The sequence below is a fragment of the Meriones unguiculatus genome, chromosome 3, assembly GCF_030254825.1.
Source record: "Meriones unguiculatus strain TT.TT164.6M chromosome 3, Bangor_MerUng_6.1, whole genome shotgun sequence".
Lineage (NCBI taxonomy): Eukaryota > Metazoa > Chordata > Mammalia > Rodentia > Muridae > Meriones > Meriones unguiculatus.
This window is the reverse complement of record NC_083351.1, coordinates 33,214,485-33,231,673: the sequence shown is the minus strand read 5'-3', so window position 1 is coordinate 33,231,673 and position 17,189 is coordinate 33,214,485. Positions and strand designations below refer to the sequence as shown.

General features: G+C 47.7%; 1 protein-coding gene across 1 annotated transcript; it reads left to right on the top strand.

Annotated features, from left to right (window-relative positions):
* The first annotated feature begins 429 nt into the window (after positions 1–429).
* On the top strand, positions 430–1,322 carry P3r3urf (PIK3R3 upstream open reading frame). Its single transcript, XM_060379801.1, has 2 exons — positions 430–661; positions 1,279–1,322. The coding sequence occupies exons 1-2, from the start codon at positions 430–432 to the stop codon at positions 1,320–1,322; spliced, it is 276 nt and encodes a 91-aa protein (XP_060235784.1).
* The last annotated feature ends 15,867 nt before the right edge of the window (positions 1,323–17,189 follow it).

Here is a 17,189-nt window from a genome sequence, read left to right as displayed (position 1 = left end):
TGTTCAATGTAAACCCTCAACTACCGGGAAGAACAAGAATTGACTTCTATAAATAAGATTAACATTAGACTCTCTGCATAGGTCTGTGGTGGGATTCACTGACATCATGTTTGTAAAGTACTAAGCTTAAGGTCTGTCACGAAGTAAGTGCTCAATAAACATGTGAGTATTGTTAATGTGGATGATTTTTTAAATGATTTCCCGCCTGCCAGCGTTTCCTCCGCACCCCACCCCCTACCAAGGGGCCGTGCTGTGGTTGTCTGGCTTTTGATTGGACTCCAGGATGGGGATTGTGAGGAAGTTTGAGTTCTGTCCGGGTGGGGGTAGGACAAAACTGTCACAAAGAGCACCACCCTTCGGCAGGCTCCATATGTCATAGAGATGTCGGTTGGCTTGGCCAGCAGGACCACTCGGAAGCTCTTTGCAGTCATGGGGCCCTCTCAGCTAGTCCGTGCCCCGCGTCCCCCAGGCATGAGCTCTCCCTACCAGAGGCCAAGTATGGGTGGGACCCGACGCCGGTCTTCCAAGATGTTCAAATGCAGCCGCAGAACATACCGGCAGAAACCCCGAGGCCTAGCTGCCACCAACCTTTCCACGGTGGCCTCAAGCATCGGCGACACCCACACTAACACCACCAGCGTTTGGATCCTCTCGCCTCAAGGTTAGCGGGGAGGGCGGAGCTTTGTAGAGCGGGGGCACTCTCCTGCCCCTGTACTCCAAAGAGCGGTCTGTGAAAGTCCACCCCAAGGGCGCGGCTGGGCTTTGAGGGCACGTGACCAAAAGATGAGAGCTTTAACGAGAAATGATGTGACTCGGGCTGAAATAGAGGGCTTGAGGGAGATGGGTGAGTCCAAGGGGCAGTGGGGTTTTCACCAGTGCAGACTTTCTTTGTGTTTGTGTGTGCGTGCATGTATACATGTACACATGTATGTTTGCATGCAGGTGTAGGCCAAGAAACAGACCACTTTGCATGTCAGGGCCTTCTTTTCTGGAGACAGAGCCTCTCAGTAGCCTGGAATTTGCCAAGTAGGCTAGGCTGGCTGGCCATAGGACAAAAAGGATCCATGGGTCTCTGCCTTCCCAGTGCTGGCATTATCGGCACGCGCCACCATGCCCAGATGTTTTTACGTGGATTCTAAGATCCACCTCAGGTCCTTGGGAGACTAACACCTTACTGAGTTATGTCCACAAATGTGGGATGTTTTTGTTTTGTTTTGTTTTGTTTTTGTGTGTGTGTGTTTTGTTTTTAATATTCTTCCTTCTTTTTTCTCTCTCCAGTTCTCAGACACCTCTGTCAACCTGGGGGCTTTCTGATCCTCTAGACACGCACAGAAGCTTGGCTTGCACTGGACTTGCTGCTCTAGAGGGCTCTTGGTGGTGAACAACAAATACAGTCATTCTGCTGAGGCTGTCTTACCCCATTTCAAAGTGTCTTAACTATGCAGGACATGAGGGTAGGGTTGGGGCTGGATACTCTTAGGGATAAACTTTAGAGACAGCAACAAGGATCACTGTGGACCACAGTGGAAGGACAGGACAAGGTCAGCCAGACAAACCCATCTTTGTCCTCAGCATTTTGATCCACCCTGTGATAAGGGGCTCTCCTGCCTTACACTCCCATAGGCACAAGGCATCTTGGAAAGAATAAGAACCCACAGATAAGAGAGACCGGATGACAGAACCCCACAAGTGCTCTAGTATGAGGTACGCTGGTGCTGGTCAGTGCATAGGTGTGGCTGCTCCTAAGTGACAGGAGAATGGGAACTTAAAGGCAGGTGTGACTAGGGATGCCTTTGTGACTGAATGTTCTTCTGAGAGTGGAGGAGCGCCTGTGAGGCAGAGGCAAACCGAAGAGCTTTTGGCTTCATGAAGAATGAAGGTCAGGAGGGGGAGGGGCAGCCTGCAGGAAGGGGGTGTGTGTGCAGAACGGTTAGTGTATGAGGAGGACATGTCACCTTCAGCCCCCAGCCATCCTCTGAGGTCAGCGTTTTCCAGGACTGCCAGCTGAGCTGGGGCACTCGGGGGTGGGGCAAGGCTGAGTTTGAGCCCAGGAGCAGGGGAGGGAGTTGCACTCTGTCTGGCCTGGGGATTTTCCATTTGGATTTCTGAACGCGTGCCCACGTGTTTAACCAGGTTTAACCACATTTCCGTGGGGCTGCGCCTAGGAGTGGTAACGACATTGTGAGGGTCTTTGGTGTTGATTTGTGCGTGGGCTAGGGTGAGGGTTGGGGGAGTGTGGGTCTTAGTGGGTAATCCCTAAGACCTTTAGTGGCTTATCCCCTGGGCTTTAAGAAGTCTGGCTAGCATCATTACCTCTTGTGAGTGAAAAGTGAGTTAAGTACATGGTCTATAAGCTGGCCAGAGCGTGGGATCCTGAGGGGAGAGCTGGGGCAGATAATTCCCAGTTACACCAGGTCTAGAGAGCCCTGGGCTCCCCGGTGTGCAGACAAGCTGCTGGACCTTAAGATCAGCTAGAAGGTGGCTGGACTGGTGGCCAAGGCTCACGAAGGGGTCTGTACATAGAAACACATGCCATAGTCCACAGGCAAATGTAAACATGTGAATATAAGTGACTCACAGATATACAACGTAATAAGCAAATGCATGTGTCCAGGCGCATGGTAAAAACCGAGACTGCACCAACAAGAATGCCACAGATACCCACCCACCCATTTGCAGGAAACAAACACAGACACAAACATACACCCAGACACAAGTTCACAAGCACATAGACACAGACACACACACACACACACTCACACTCACCAGACTTCCCTACCCTTTCATCCCTGAGGCCAATATCACTCCCCAGTATCACTGTGTGTGCTGTGTGTGTACATGCTCTGCTTATGTCTCTGTGTGTCCGTGTCTTTGAGCGCATGTGTTTCTATGTATGAGGGGGGTGATAAGCAGAGGCAACTCGATGACATCATCTCTTCTGGCTATTTTTAGCTCCATCCGCAATGACTTCTCCTCCATTACCCCTCCCCCTCCAGATTTCTAATTCTCCTCCCACTCCAGCCTCTCGGAGATAGCAGCAGCCAGAGGGTGCCCACTCCTTCGGGTTAGGTGGCCCCTGAATGACTGGGTACGATTCACCTGCTGTCACCCCACTAGAGTTCTTTGGAGGCCGAGAACACCGGGCTCATTCCCAGAAGAGAGGGAGGGGGCTTGAGCTGTGGGGCGACGGGAGCAGGTTAGACCCGGCTGGTCTGCGACTCCTCGACTCCCCGGGCGCCTGTGCTTCTCAGCCTGTAGCTCTGTCAGTGCTTGCTGCGTCGAAGGGAGATGAGACGGGTGAAGACAATGAAAGGGTTTCCTCAGTGAGAGATAGGACGCTGGGAACCCAGCAGCTTCGAGGATGACGTCTGTCTCTTCCACACTCTCTTCTCTCCCCACCTCTCAAAGGTTAGATAACATAAGGGCTCCTGAGGGAGCACACTCCGATTACCTCACACCCTTCCCTCCAGCAATTCCCTCTAGAGATTTCCAGAAGCAGTGCTTCCTTCTCCCTCCCTAGCTGAGTTCCCACTCCACACCAACCCACCAAGCAAACCACGGGCCCTCTGCTCTTCACTTCCACTTTTAGACCCCTCCCTCTGAGTTGCTCTGTGGGAAGGCCACTGTTCTCCATCTGGAGACTGAAGATGGAAGCCCACTGGCCGACACCTTATGGTGCTGGGGGAAGTGGCCCAGGGGAGACGGCGAGCAGGTGGAGGAGGAAGTGTGGCACACTGGGGCAGCTGGCACAGGTGCAGAAGGCACAGCCCAGGCAGGGAATCAGGTGAGGGGGAGGAGAATGGCAGCCTGAGGGGTCCATGCCAGGAGGAGGGCTTCCTGCTCTAGCCAGCCTTGGGCAGCCACCGGAAAATCGGGTTTGGCAGCTTCAGTCCTGGGCTGTGCTGAACTGCTCTACCGGAAGGGTTGGAGGAGGGGGGTCCAGATTGCTCCTGGGAGGTGGCCTCAGGCACGCCATCCTCTTCTGGAACTATGAAGTTCAGGGAACATTCTGAGATCTTTTGGAATGTAGGAAGAATAGTCCTCGGCTGGAAGCACCCTTGTTTTACCCTGAACCCTACTGTGATGCTTTAACAGCCCTGGTTCCTCTCTTTCTTGGCCAGAGAGCTCCCACAGGAAGGGGCTTTTTTTCTGGGAGTCTGACTCAGGCAGGGGGACAAACAGTCAAAGGACAAGGTCTGGCTGAACCAGACAGTCCCTAGGGCATGAGGCTGGAGTTCCCTTGTCACTAGTGGGTCAATCACAGGAAACCCAGCTCCAGGCCCACAATGCAATACTGGTCACCCCACCCTTACCAGCGCCCTGACCCACAACCCCCACTTCCGGCCTCTGTTCCTTCCTCATCTCTGGGGAAGACTGCAGAGCTCCCCAGAGAGTCACCGTGTTCCCTCCCCTGGCACCCTGCCCTCTGCTTAACCCTCCCTCTCCTGTTACCCATTCAGCAACATTAGTCTCCCACTAAACTCTCTTCCAGTGGACTGTGGGGCAAGCCGGGGAGAGGGGACTGTAAAGGAACCCGCTTCTCCTGCAGACGTTGGGTTCCGAAGCATGAAGCGTAAATGGAGCAAGAGCTAGGGTAAACTGAGTGCTGATGTTGAACTTTGGGCTGCCCCATAGCCCCAGGAGAAATGAAAAGCCCTGTGTCTCCCAGCCATCTTCTTCTGGCTTTAGTGGAACCCACAGAAGGAAGTCCAGAGCTGAGACTTGTAACCTGTAGAAAAATAAACACGACAACTCCGGCCAAGTGGGCACTGGTTGTTGTTACCATGTCAACAACAAAATTTCATTAAACACACACAAAGTCATGAAACTCTGGATTCATAGAGTCCACAGTCACAGGATCTTGACACCACAGAAGTTTTACTGTAAAATTTTAGAAGCTAAGGAATCTCCAATGAGGCATCCACTGAATCCCAGACCACACACACACACACACAAAAGTTAGAATGTGCTTAAATTAGAAGTTTGAGGTGTCAGCGAACTTCCACGTTCCACATTTTCTGCTGCAGCTCGTGCATGCGCTCAGTGGCAAAGGCAGACAGCCTTGGGTGCACGAGGTTAGACTGAAATAATAACCCAATAAACTGGACAGGGACAGACCTTGTCCATGAAGACATGTTCCTGAGCACAGGGAAGGGAGTTGCAGGTGGAGACAGAGTGGAACTATACAAACAATGAAACAGCCTAAAGAAAGAATCATGCTTGGGTGTGGTGGACACAGCTCCTGTAGTCCCGGGACTCAGGAGGCTTGAGGAGGAAACCACTTGAATTCATGAGTCTAACGCCAGCCTGAGCTACGCAGTAAGACCTTCGTCTGAAAAAACAAAAAGAAAAAGGAGTGGGGGTCTCAACAAGTACTTTACATTCCAGTTAGTATCCATAGCTAGTATCTCCAGTCTCCCATGAGTGGGGTCAACCTCAGCCAAGAACATTTCTGAAAGTTAGCAGGGTGCTGTGAATTAAAAGTTCAAGGCCAGCCTCCGCTACATACTGAATTTGAGGCAAGCCTGGGCTATAGGAGAGCCTACCTCAAAAACATAAATAAATAATGAAAAGCAAGCCTGGTGTGATGGCACACTCCTGAAATCCCAGTACTCAGAGGGCATAGTTTGAAGTCTAGTCTGTGTAACAAGTTTCAAGCCTGGCAGGGCCAAATACTGAGACCCTGTCTCAAAACAAAACAAATCCATCAAAGCAGGATAAAAAGCATTTCCTAAGGTTAGTTGGAGACCCCTTACTACATGGCAGGTCAACAACCTGTGTCAGGTTGCTTTCTTTGAAAATATACCCGATAAAACATTCTTCAGGCTTAGCGTCTCTGCTAGAAGCAGACATTATTCAGAGATGCTGATCATTGACCTACACGACCCCCACATGTACCCCAAGCAACAAAGTTCGGAGTCCCCACAGCAAGGTCCTGAGAGAGAATCTTGTTGATGGCATCTGTCTGAGGTGGTTCTTGGAGGAGCTGGGCATCAGAAGAAGGAGCGAGCCAACCTGAGGCTCAGAATATATACAGCTCAAGTAGTTCAACGTTTGAGCCTCGGAGCCACAAAAATAATAAATTGATGTTAAGCAAGAATGGAGAATTTTATGTGTTTAATTGATTTTTGAGACACGTTCTCGGTATGTAGCCCTGATTGGCCTGGAACACATTGTGTAGACCAGGCTGGCCTCAGACTCATAGAGATCTGCCTGCCTCTGCCTCTCAATTACTGGGTTAAAGGCCTGTGCCACCACACTCAGTTAATCTTGGAAGAAAAGTTGTATGGGGACCCTTGCAGAGCTTGGGGCTGGTTACTAGTTAACAACAGACACATTTGCCCAGTGTTTCTGGGAAGCTACTGTAAACTCAAGAAGCCAGGAGGAGCAGTTCCAAAGGCAGGCAAATGCCAGGCCCTGCTGGACATGAGAAACGGGCAATGCCAGCTGAAGGTCCTCATAGTCAGCTGCCTGTCTGGGCATTCAGCTCAGTGTCCCTGCTCTGACCTCTGCTCACACTCCCACTTCATACCCTGCCCTTGCTTGTCTGCCACACTACATATTTACACCTGCAGCGTGACCTTTGGCGAAACCTGTCACTTTTCTCTGTAGCACTCGTTTTGAAAACTCTATTTGGTGTGTTTAGACCTCCCTTCCCACCTTCCAACCCTAAGTAGAAAAGAGAAGCTTAGTGGGGAAAGAGGGCCCCTTTGCTTCTCCCGGCTGTTATCAGCTGGCAAAAGCCATGCCCGGCAAGAAACAATTAACAGGTGTGGACAAACTAGAGCCCAACCAAAATCCCAAGCTTGGGATTGAAACAAAAACATAGCATAACAAAGAAACCAAAACTTCTGTTACATCTCTCTGGGCCTATGGTTGGGTCCGTAGGGCAGCATTTATTAAATACGTGTGTGTGTGTGTGTGTGTGTGTGTGTGTCACTATGTAGCTCTGGCTGTCCTGAACTCACTTTGTAGACCAGGCTGGCCTCAAACTCACAGAGATCTGTCTGCCTCTGCCTCCCAAGGGCTGGGATTAAAGGTGTGCACCAGTAATATTATTTAGTGCATTTAATATTATTTAGTCCTGGTTTTGTTTAGAGAAATCCTGCCTCAGAGATCTCTGTGCCTATTCAAAGAACACATTAAACAGCTTCCTGAGAGAATGAAGGCAAACAGCAAGCAGAAATAATGACATTCTTGCATTGATGTGTGTTTTCATAAATCTTATGAAACATCCACAACCGTCACTCTGGTGTTTGGTTTGCTTTGTTCTATAGGTTGGACCCAGGGCCTCTTGAACATGCTAAGTGTACACTTTGCAGGGATTTGCCCCTCCCCCCCTTGAGCAGGCCCTCACTGCTCTGTTAATAGACTAATGGGCTGAAGCTCAAGGAGGGTAAATAGCATGTCTAAGATTACCTGCCTAGAGCGTAACAGAACTGGAATTGCAAGTCAGAGACTATCTGAATTCGAGGACCTTGGCTTCAGATTAGCATTAATTCCATGTGGCTTCAGTAGCTAATGAGAGCCTAAGGATGGGAGCCTCAGGGGGCAGTGGTCCAAGTGGCCAGCTTGAAAGGTGAAGAGCCTCAGCCCAGGTTTGTGATAGGGACTCGGGTTCTTGTGCTGGGGGAGGGGGATGAACTGTTTATTGGAGGTGGCTGGAGACTGGAGTAGGAAACAGGGTGATCCTGAGCTGGTCCTCTGGTATTCATAAGACAGTTGGATACGTGTTGAAGAGAGGCTGTAAGGGAGGCTTCCAGGCTCCTGAACCTGTCTGGTTCTCAGTAGCTAGCCTGGGGCAGCGGGACTTCCCCACTGGGGTGGTATCGTGTTGTGATGAATCTAGATCTTTCACTTTTTTCCGAGGATTCCAGGAATTCTCCATTCCATCAACTCTAAACTTCAAACCTTCAAATTTTCCCTACCAAAAACCTGTCACAGACCTCTAGACCAGTATCCTGCCTGCTCATTGTATCTGTCACTCCTAATTGACTCTGAGCCCAAAGGGTTTGCTAGATACTAGGTTTCTTCTTCTAGCCCAGCACCCCCACATTAATTATCCCACCAAGGAGTTCCCACGTTCTGTCCTACCCCCAAACCCTGGCTGGAGCGGAGGGATTCCTAAGGAAGAGGGAACTCCCATCTCAGGCCCAGGCGCCCTTAGGTCAGGGCCAGCGAGGAGAAGCACTCCCAGCCAGGAACTGGCGCCTGAGCGCCTGCTTCGCCTGCCTCGCGGAAAGAACGCCTTTCACGAATCCGGAACGGATTTGCATCACTGCAGCAAGGGAAGGGCTCAGGGATCTTACAAAGCTCCAAAGCTGAGCTGAGGGAGCGTCCATCCCACCCCAAGCCCACACTGCGTGACCTGCTGAAAGGCCTTGAAACGTGTGCTGTGATGGTTGCTAGTCGCCGCTGCCTGTGATTCAGCCAGACCTCAAGCTGGGCCCAGGGGAGGAAAAAGATTGAGAAGTATGTGTGTGCGCGCGCACGCGCGCGTCCGTGCGCGCACGCTAGCTCAGCACCCCCACACTAGCTCAATGAAGAATCTTCTAGAGTGGTGGAGCACACCTTTAATCCCAGAACATCTAGCTGTGTGGTCTTCTGGGGCATGGGGCATTCGTCTTCGTGACTATCACTGCGCTCCCAAAGCAAAGACGGTGCCGATGCCAAGTCAGCCTCAGCTCTCTGCATGCCTGCCTCAGAATTCTACTCTGCCCATGCCGTTTCTTAGAAAAGTCTTTTCCGCACTGCATCAGCTAAACTTTTGCCAGTTCTTTAAGCTTATCCTCAAAGCTGCCTCTGCTCTGGACTTGGTGGCACACACCTATAATCCTAGCACTTGAAGGAGTGAGGTAGGAGGATTTGCGTTCAATACCTAATTGGGTTTATATAGAACCTGGCAAGTTCCAGGCCAGCCATGAGTACATAGTAAGACCTTGTCTCAAAGGCGGGGGTGGAGTGGGGGAAGAGCAGAATCCTTTCCTGTGGAGTGCCTGGCAGGTGATGGAGGTGGCAGTGGCTGCTGTGAGCCTTTGTCAGGTCCTATTCCGTCTGTAGACCTTGAACTCCTCACTCTTAGAGGCATCTGGATGAGATGACCCCCAGTGCTGCCTCCAGCCCCAACCCTGTAAAACTAGTGAGTTCTTGGGCCTCTCAGTCTCTTTGATGACACAACCTTAGGCGGGTGTCAGAGTATATCAGATGTCTTCCCAGCTCAATCAGCTAATGGAGGCAACTGTGAAGTGAGTTTGGCTACAGAGAACCAACTCAACCCATTCCTGTTCTGAGGACTTCCTCATTTCTCACAGGGGGCCTGCTGGGAGCTGGAAGAAGGGACTACATGGCGCTCCAGTTTCAGGAAACAGAACTGCCAGAACTGTGTACCAGTCTGTGATGAAGGGTGCTTATAAGTACAGGCAGGGAGACACAAGTATTGTCTCCAGCGTGCCAGACCAAGCTTTGTAGCCAGGGACACAGCAGGTGAGCAGTGGTGTCCACAACTGCTCTGGAGGCTGAGGCTAAGGACAGATTATTTGAGCCCGGGAGTTTAAGGGGCAGTCTGGGCAACGTGGTGAAACTCTTTCACAAGCAAACAAGAGATAAGAAAAGAAAGATAGGACAGGAGAGATGGCTCAGCAGTTAAGAGTACTAGCTGCTCTTCCAGAGAAGCCAAGTTCAATTCCCAGCACCCATATGGCAGCTCACAGTCATCTGTAATTCCAGCTCCAGGGGAGCCAATGCCCTCTTCTGTCCTTAGATGTCTGGTGCACAGACATACATGCAAGCAAAATATTTATACACAGAGAATAAAACAATACAGTTCTTTTCATTAACAAAAATTAAGCCGACTTGGTTTTCAGCTCTGCTCTAGCCACTGACTGTTTAGCCTTGGACATTTTTTCAACTTTGACAAATCTCATTTTTTTTATCATAAAATAAAAATAATAGGAATAGGTATACACAGGTTTGTTGTGAGGGAGAAAGGAGTTTAAGACAATATTTACTCAGGGAGGCAGAAGCAGGCAAAGCGCTGTGAGTTTGAGGCCAACCTGGTCTACAAAGCAAATCCAGGATGGCCAAGGCTACACAGAGAAATACTGTCTCAAAAACAAACAAACAAACAAACAAACCCACAACCACCACCAAACAAACAAACAGAACTCCCCCCCAAATACAAATACCAATCAACAAACAAAAGAACAGGATTTTAAAACCATGTTTCCAAAGTAGTAATGAGAACACTTAAAGCCTCCTTTGGGGAATGGTATAGCAAAAGCTCTGGCAGGGCAGAAATCCCAGCCTACCCTAAACACATGATTAGATGCCAGTCTGGAAAACTGGGAAGGACAAGAAGGATGTTAGTGACAGCGGGAATGGCGTGGGCAAAAGGACAGGGGCCGGAGGAAACGGTAACATGTGGGGCGTGGCGTGAAAGGTGAAGCTAGAAAGCCGAGCGGGGACGGTAAAACAGGGTCTCCACATTACCAAGGGTGGTTTTTATTCCAACAGCCCTTGAAGGTCTTTTAGTAGAAGCAAAAGTTGGGCTCCGTGAGAGACCTTGTGAAGGAGGGTGGCATGGCAGTGTCATAGGGAAGGGGGGTAATGGAAAGAATGACAGTGGAGACCTCTGGATGAAGAGAAATGGATAGAGCCAAGAGAGTGACAGATCTCAGTGATGCACTGAATGGACACAGTGAGGAGATACCTTAGTCAGCTTTTTGTCACTGTGACACAATGCCCAAGGTGATAAAATTAAAAGGAGGAAAGATTTGGATCACAGCTTTAGAGTTTTCAGTACAGGGGGCTTGGGGGCTTGGTCCTGCTGCTTTGTATTTGTGGTGGCTCAGTGGAAGGCTGTTTACCTAAAGGCTGCAGGAAGCAAGTGAGAGAAAGGGGATTAGGGACTGAGGTCCTAATCTCTTCGAGAGCACGCCTCCTGTGATGTAAGTGGTCATTGCCAGTAGTGTTACAGGCAGGAAACCAAGCCTTTAACACAGGCATCTTTGGGGGACCTTTAAGACCCAAACTCTGGAGTGTGAGAATGTTGTGCTTATTTCCAGCTTGGGCCTCTGGTGGTGCTATTTTTGGAGATAGGAAGCAGGAAGAGTAACACATTTGGTGGGAAGCTGAGTTAGGTTTTGAACATGTGTGTGGCCATACCAGCAGACAGATCCTTAATAGTCAGGGTCTTCCAGTCTCACCTAGGCAGTTACTGGGTCCAGAGATGGGGTGGAGTGTCCTTGCCTATTGCTGATTAGTTATTCCCTGGCTTTGGCTGACTGGAAGTCTGAAAGGGAATGCCGTCTGTGGTGAGGCTGATGTCACCGTGGGCAGGGCCAGATAGGTGTGTCTGCATGTATTGTTTCTGAGTGCCAGGCTGTTTCTTTGGCTGCGGTCATATTAGCTCAAGGATTGGGTTGTCAGGAGAGGGTGACAACACTCTATACCACCTAATAGCTGAGAGAACTGAGGCTCAGATTCAAGTACAGATATGATGGTTGTGAGATGTGGATAAAGCTCTGTGTATTAGATGACAGGGAAAGTACTAGGGGTAGGGATAGTACTAGGACCAAGGTTCCAAGGTAGAACAGTTAGTCTGGAGGGTAAGTGAAGACCAGGGAAGAAAACGGAGAAAGCATCCTGGACAGAGGTGACACCATTTGTATAACCCTAGAAGCACGGTCTCATTCTTGGACTCCTGGCCAGCAATAACTGGCAAACAGCCACTGCCTGCAGCAAGGAAAAATCTCATCATCTAAGGGGCACGTAGGCAGAATGTGCCCACAGAGCCTCTACAAGGGCAGGCTGGGTTCCTTCAGACAAGCTACAGGCCACACTTTTAGGCATTGGCACCTCAGGATTTGGTCACACAGTTGCAACATTGACAGTTGGAAGCTGGTGCTTATTTATTTCTATATCAGGGTTCAGCACAAGATTATGTTCATTTTCTAGGTTTGATTTTACTTTAAAAGTTGTGTGAGCCTGGCGCCCTGGCACACACCTGTAATCCCAGCACTCAGGAGGCAGAGGCAGGCAGATTGCTGTGAGTTCAAGGCTCTAGAAAGTGAGTCCAGGACAGCCAAGGTTACATAGAGAAAGCCTTTCTTGAAAAACAAAACAAAAAAATAAAACATAAAATAAAAACATTTTGAAAAAGCTGTGTGTGTGTGTGTGTGTGTGTGTGTGTGTGTGTGTGTGTTGGGGTAGGGATTGGGGGCTGGAGAGATGGTTCAGAGGTTAAGAGCACTGGCTGCTTTTCCAGAGGTTCTGAGTTCAATTCCCAGCAACCACATGGTGGCTTAAAACCATTTATAATGAGATCTGGTGCCCTCTTCTGGCCTGCAAGCAGAACACTGTATACACAATAAATAAATCTTAAAAATGGATATAAAAAAAAAACACAATAAGAAAGGTATGGGAGGGGGCGGTGACGACAAGATGACTTAGCAGGTGGGGGCACTTGGAGTTTGATCCCTGGAACTCATATTAGTGGAAACAGACCAGGCTAGCCTTGAACTCACAGTGATCTCCCAGTCTTTGCCTCCTGAGCACTAGGATTAGGTGTGTGCCACCCTTCTCAGTCTCATAAACACATTTTTAAAGGACTGACCTGAACTCTGAGTCTACCTCTGACCTCTAGGTGTGTCTTAGCACTTGAACAACTCCTCTCCCACCGATAAACAAATAAATGTTTTTTTTAAAAAGGCATCATGACATGAAGTGACAGAGTCTGAGAAAGACTGGCACTCTAGGCTTGGTGGTGTGCATCTTTAATCACAGCGCTTGGAGGCAGAGGCAGCTGGATCTCTGATCAAGGTTAGGTAAAGGCCAGATATAGTGAGACTCTGTCTGAAAAAAGGAAGGGATGTGAGTGTGTGTGTGTGTGCACATACCTGCACATGTGCAACAGCCAGAAGAAGACACTGGTGGTCCTTTGTCTTTCTCTGTCTCTCAGTGAATGTCGAGCTAGACCGAGAGCCAGTGATACAACTACCTCTGTTTCCCTCTTCCCCACGGTGCTGGGGTTACAGGTGAGCATTCAACTGTGCCTGGCTACTTATGTAGGTTCTGGGAGTTTGGACTCAGGTCCCCATACTTGCTTATGTACCCATTTTCCCAGCTCTGGGAGGAAGCTTTTTAGGACATAAAAAGTGTTGTTGCTCGTTAGAAATAAACGAGTTCAATGTCCAGCCTCCAAGGCAAAGCTGAACTTGAGGTTGTGATTTGTAATCCAAGCAATAGAGAGGCAGAGGCAGGACTCACTCACTTATTAGCCTAGCCAATCAGCAACTTCAAGGTCCTTTAAAAATTTATTTATCAGGCTGAGAGGAGTGGCGTACATCTTTAATCCTAGCACTCAGGAGGCAGAGGCAGGTAAATCACTGTGAGTTCAGGGATAGCCTGGTCTACATAGTGAGTTCCAGGACATCCAGGGCTACACAGTAGACTGTGTCTAAAAAAAAAATTAAAATTTAAAAATTTTAAATTATTTCTTTTGTGCGCATGTGTAATTTGCCTGCTGTATGTCTGTGCACCGCTTGCAGAGGCCAGATGACATCATTGGAGCTCCTGAAACAGGAGTTGCAAATGGTTGAGAGCCACCATATGGGTTCTGGGGATCAAACCCTGGTCCTCTGGAAGAGCAGCCAGTGCTCCTAACTCTTGAACCATTTCTCCAGCCTCCAAGCCCCAAGTCCTAATGGGAAATATTACTACCTCAAGAAAGTAGGTGGATCCCAGAGCTTTTGAGGCAAACCATGAGTTTGAAGCTGTTCTGGTCTACATAGTGAGTTTCAGGACAGCCAGAGTTATGTAATGAAACCTTGTTTCTATTTTTCTTTTTGCCTGTGTCAGAAGTAGGATTTGAAGAGACCCTATATCATAGATAGATAGATAGATAGATAGATAGATAGATAGATAGATAGATAGGAAGGTGGATGGTTGTTTTATTCTGAAGAACACCTGAAACTGACCTCTGGCCTTCATATGCATGGACACACACACACACACACACACACACACAAAGATTTTAATCAATGCTAGTTAAAAGCAAGCCAAAAAAAAAAAAAAAGGACCCTTTAAAAGATAATGTTGGGTGGGTGTGGTGGCAAAGTCCTTTTATCTCAGCACTTTGAAGGCAGACTCAGGTGGATCTCTGAGTTCAAGGCCAGTCTACATAGCAAGTTTCAGGATAGCCAGAACTACCTAGTGGAGCTACCCTATCTCAGTAATAGTAATAGTAATAGTAATAGTAATAGTAATAGTAATAGTAATAGTAATAATAATAGCGTTCTTTAAAAAATTCTCGTTTATTTGGCATGTTTAGGCCTCTACTTCCCTTCCACCAAGCCCCCAACCTTAAGTAGGAGAGAGAAATGTTAGTCCCCACTAAGAGGGGGCCCAGACCCCTTTGCTTCTCCCTGCTAGTCAGGGTCAAGGGATTCTTTTAGGGCTCCATACCAATCTCCATCAACCGTAGACAGCTGGCAGTTTCCTCCACGCCGCTGTGCCTCAAAGCATTTCTCTCTGTCTGTTCCTCTCTGTCTGTCTGTTCCAAACTACCCCACACCATCTCTAGTCTCTGGCCACATCATCTCTAGTCTCTGGGCTCTGACCACACTGTCTCTGGGCTCTCAAAGTGCTATATGCCACACACCACATGCCAACACCGAACACCACATGGAACCACACGCCAACACTGAACACCACACCTTCTCTTTCTCCACTCTCATATTTATACTTTCAGAGTCCTAGATCACACCCCTATCAGCCACACAAAAGCCATTACAGCTGGCAAAAGCCAGGCTCTGCAAGAGTCAATTAACAGGTGTGGACAAACTATAGCATAACTAAAATCCCACACTTGGGACTAAAACAAAAGCATTTTTATATAACATGCAAAGAAACCAACACTCCCATCACAAATAATAATAAGGAGGCTGATAAAAACAACATCAGCAGTAATATTAGTGATAGTAATAATAATAAAAAAATTCTATCTTTTCATTTCTGGAATTATGGTATGTAACACACACATATAATACATAGTTTTGTGCCTTTTTTTCTTATTGAAAAAAATCATAAAAGCTGTGTGATAAGTGGGTGATGGTATATGCCTCTAATCTTAGCCTTCAGAGGCAGAGGCAGGTGGATCTTTGTGAGTTCGAGGCCAGCCTGGTCTACAGCGCTAGTTCCAGGGCAGCCAACGCTACATAGTAAAAGTCTGTCTGGAAAAACAAAACAAAAAAAGCTATCTAATACTATTTAAAATTCTTTTTCAAAGTCCTAATGACTTCTACTCTATGTAATTATCATGCATTTTTAAAAATCAGATTCTTACTCTTGTTTAGTTTTTGCTATTATAAAAATGTGGATGAAGATCCAGGCATAGTGGTCCATATTTATAATCCCAAAACTTGGAAGGATAAGGCAGATGATTTTGAATTCCAAGTTAGCCTAGGACACTTAAGATAGTAAGCTCTTATCCCAAAGAGAAAAAGAAAAAGAAAAAGCCAGGCAGTGGGTGGCACATGCCTTTAATCCCAGCACTTGGGAGGCAGAGCAGGCAGATCTCTGTGAAATCAAGACCAGTCTGGTCTACAGAGTGAGTTCTAGGACAGCCAAGGTTACACAGAAAAACCCCATCTCAGCAACAACAACAAGAGAGAGAGAGAGAGAGAGAGAGAGAGAGAGAGAGAGAGAGAGAGAGAGATGGCTCAACAGTTAGGACTTGCTGTTCCTGCAAAAGACCGAGGTTCAGTTTCTAGCACCAAAATGGTGGCTAACAACCATCTTTAATACAGTTCTAGGTGATCCAGCATCCTTTCTTGTTCTCTGTGGTACCAATCACACATACAGTGCACATTTATACATGCAGGAAAAACATTCATACACATAAAACAAAAATAAAATCTTGAAGGCTGGAGAGATGTCTCAGCAGTTAAGAGCACTGGCTGCTCTTGTAGAGTACTTGGGTTCAATTCCCAGCCCCTCCCCGACCCATGGCAGCTAACAACCATCTGTAACTCCAGTCCTGGGGGATACAGCACCCTCTTCTGGTTTCTACAAGGCATTGCACACACAGGCAATGCACAGACATACATGTAGGCAGAACATCCATACACTTAAAATAAAAATAGAGGTTAAAGTTGGGCATAGTGGCACAGGCTGGTAATCCCAGCACTCAGGAGGAAGAGGTAGGCAGATTAATTAGAGTCCAGGACAGCTACACAGGTTTGTTTGCTTTTTTTTTTTTAAGAGATTAAAAAATTAAAATATGTTGGGCATGGTGGTGCACACCTTTAGTTTCAGCACCCAGGAAGCAGAGGCAGGTGAATCTCTGGGTCCAGGACAGCCAGGAATACACAGAAAAACCTGTTCTGAAAAAAACAATAAATAAATAATTTGTGTGTTTGGGGCACTGGCTTTTAATCCTAGTACTCAGGAGGCAGAGGCAGACAGGTCTCTGGGAACTTGAAGCCATCCTGTCTACCTAGCTAGTTCCAGGCAGCCTGGGATATTCAGTGAGATCTTGTTTCAAATAATAATAATAACAATAATAGAACAAAAGAAAGAAAGATTCTACAATGAAGAGACACCTATGGTTGGAACTACATGGTTATAGTTCAATTTTTATGAGGATGAAGCAGCAGGATTCCATAAGAGAAGGAATTCAAGGCTAATTTAGAAAACAAAGAGTTTCCTCATCTCAGAAAAGCAAAAAGTTCAGACTGGTGAGATTGCAAGTTTGATCCCTGAAACCTATACAAAAAGAAAAGAAAGAAAGAAAGAAAGAAAGAAAGAAAGAAAGAAAGAAAGAAAGAAGAGAAAAAAAGAAAGAAAGGGAAAAGCATTCATGACTGCACTGGCAAAACAGAGAGATCTTGCCTCAAAAACACCTGACTCCTCCAAATGTTCTGATGTCCACATGTGTGCCACAGCAAACCCATGCCCCCTTCCTTAAATAAATTAAAACAAACAAAGAAAAAACACATTACTACACTGCAGAAATGGCCCAGCACTTAAAAGTGGTCCCAGCACCCACATGGCAGCTCACAACTATCGGTAACTCCAGTCCCAGGTGATGCGATGCTCAATTCTGGTCTTTGTAGGCACTCATGCATGTGGTGTGTGGTCCATCTCCATACATGTGCACAAAACTCTCATGTACAGGTGAACATGGTAGC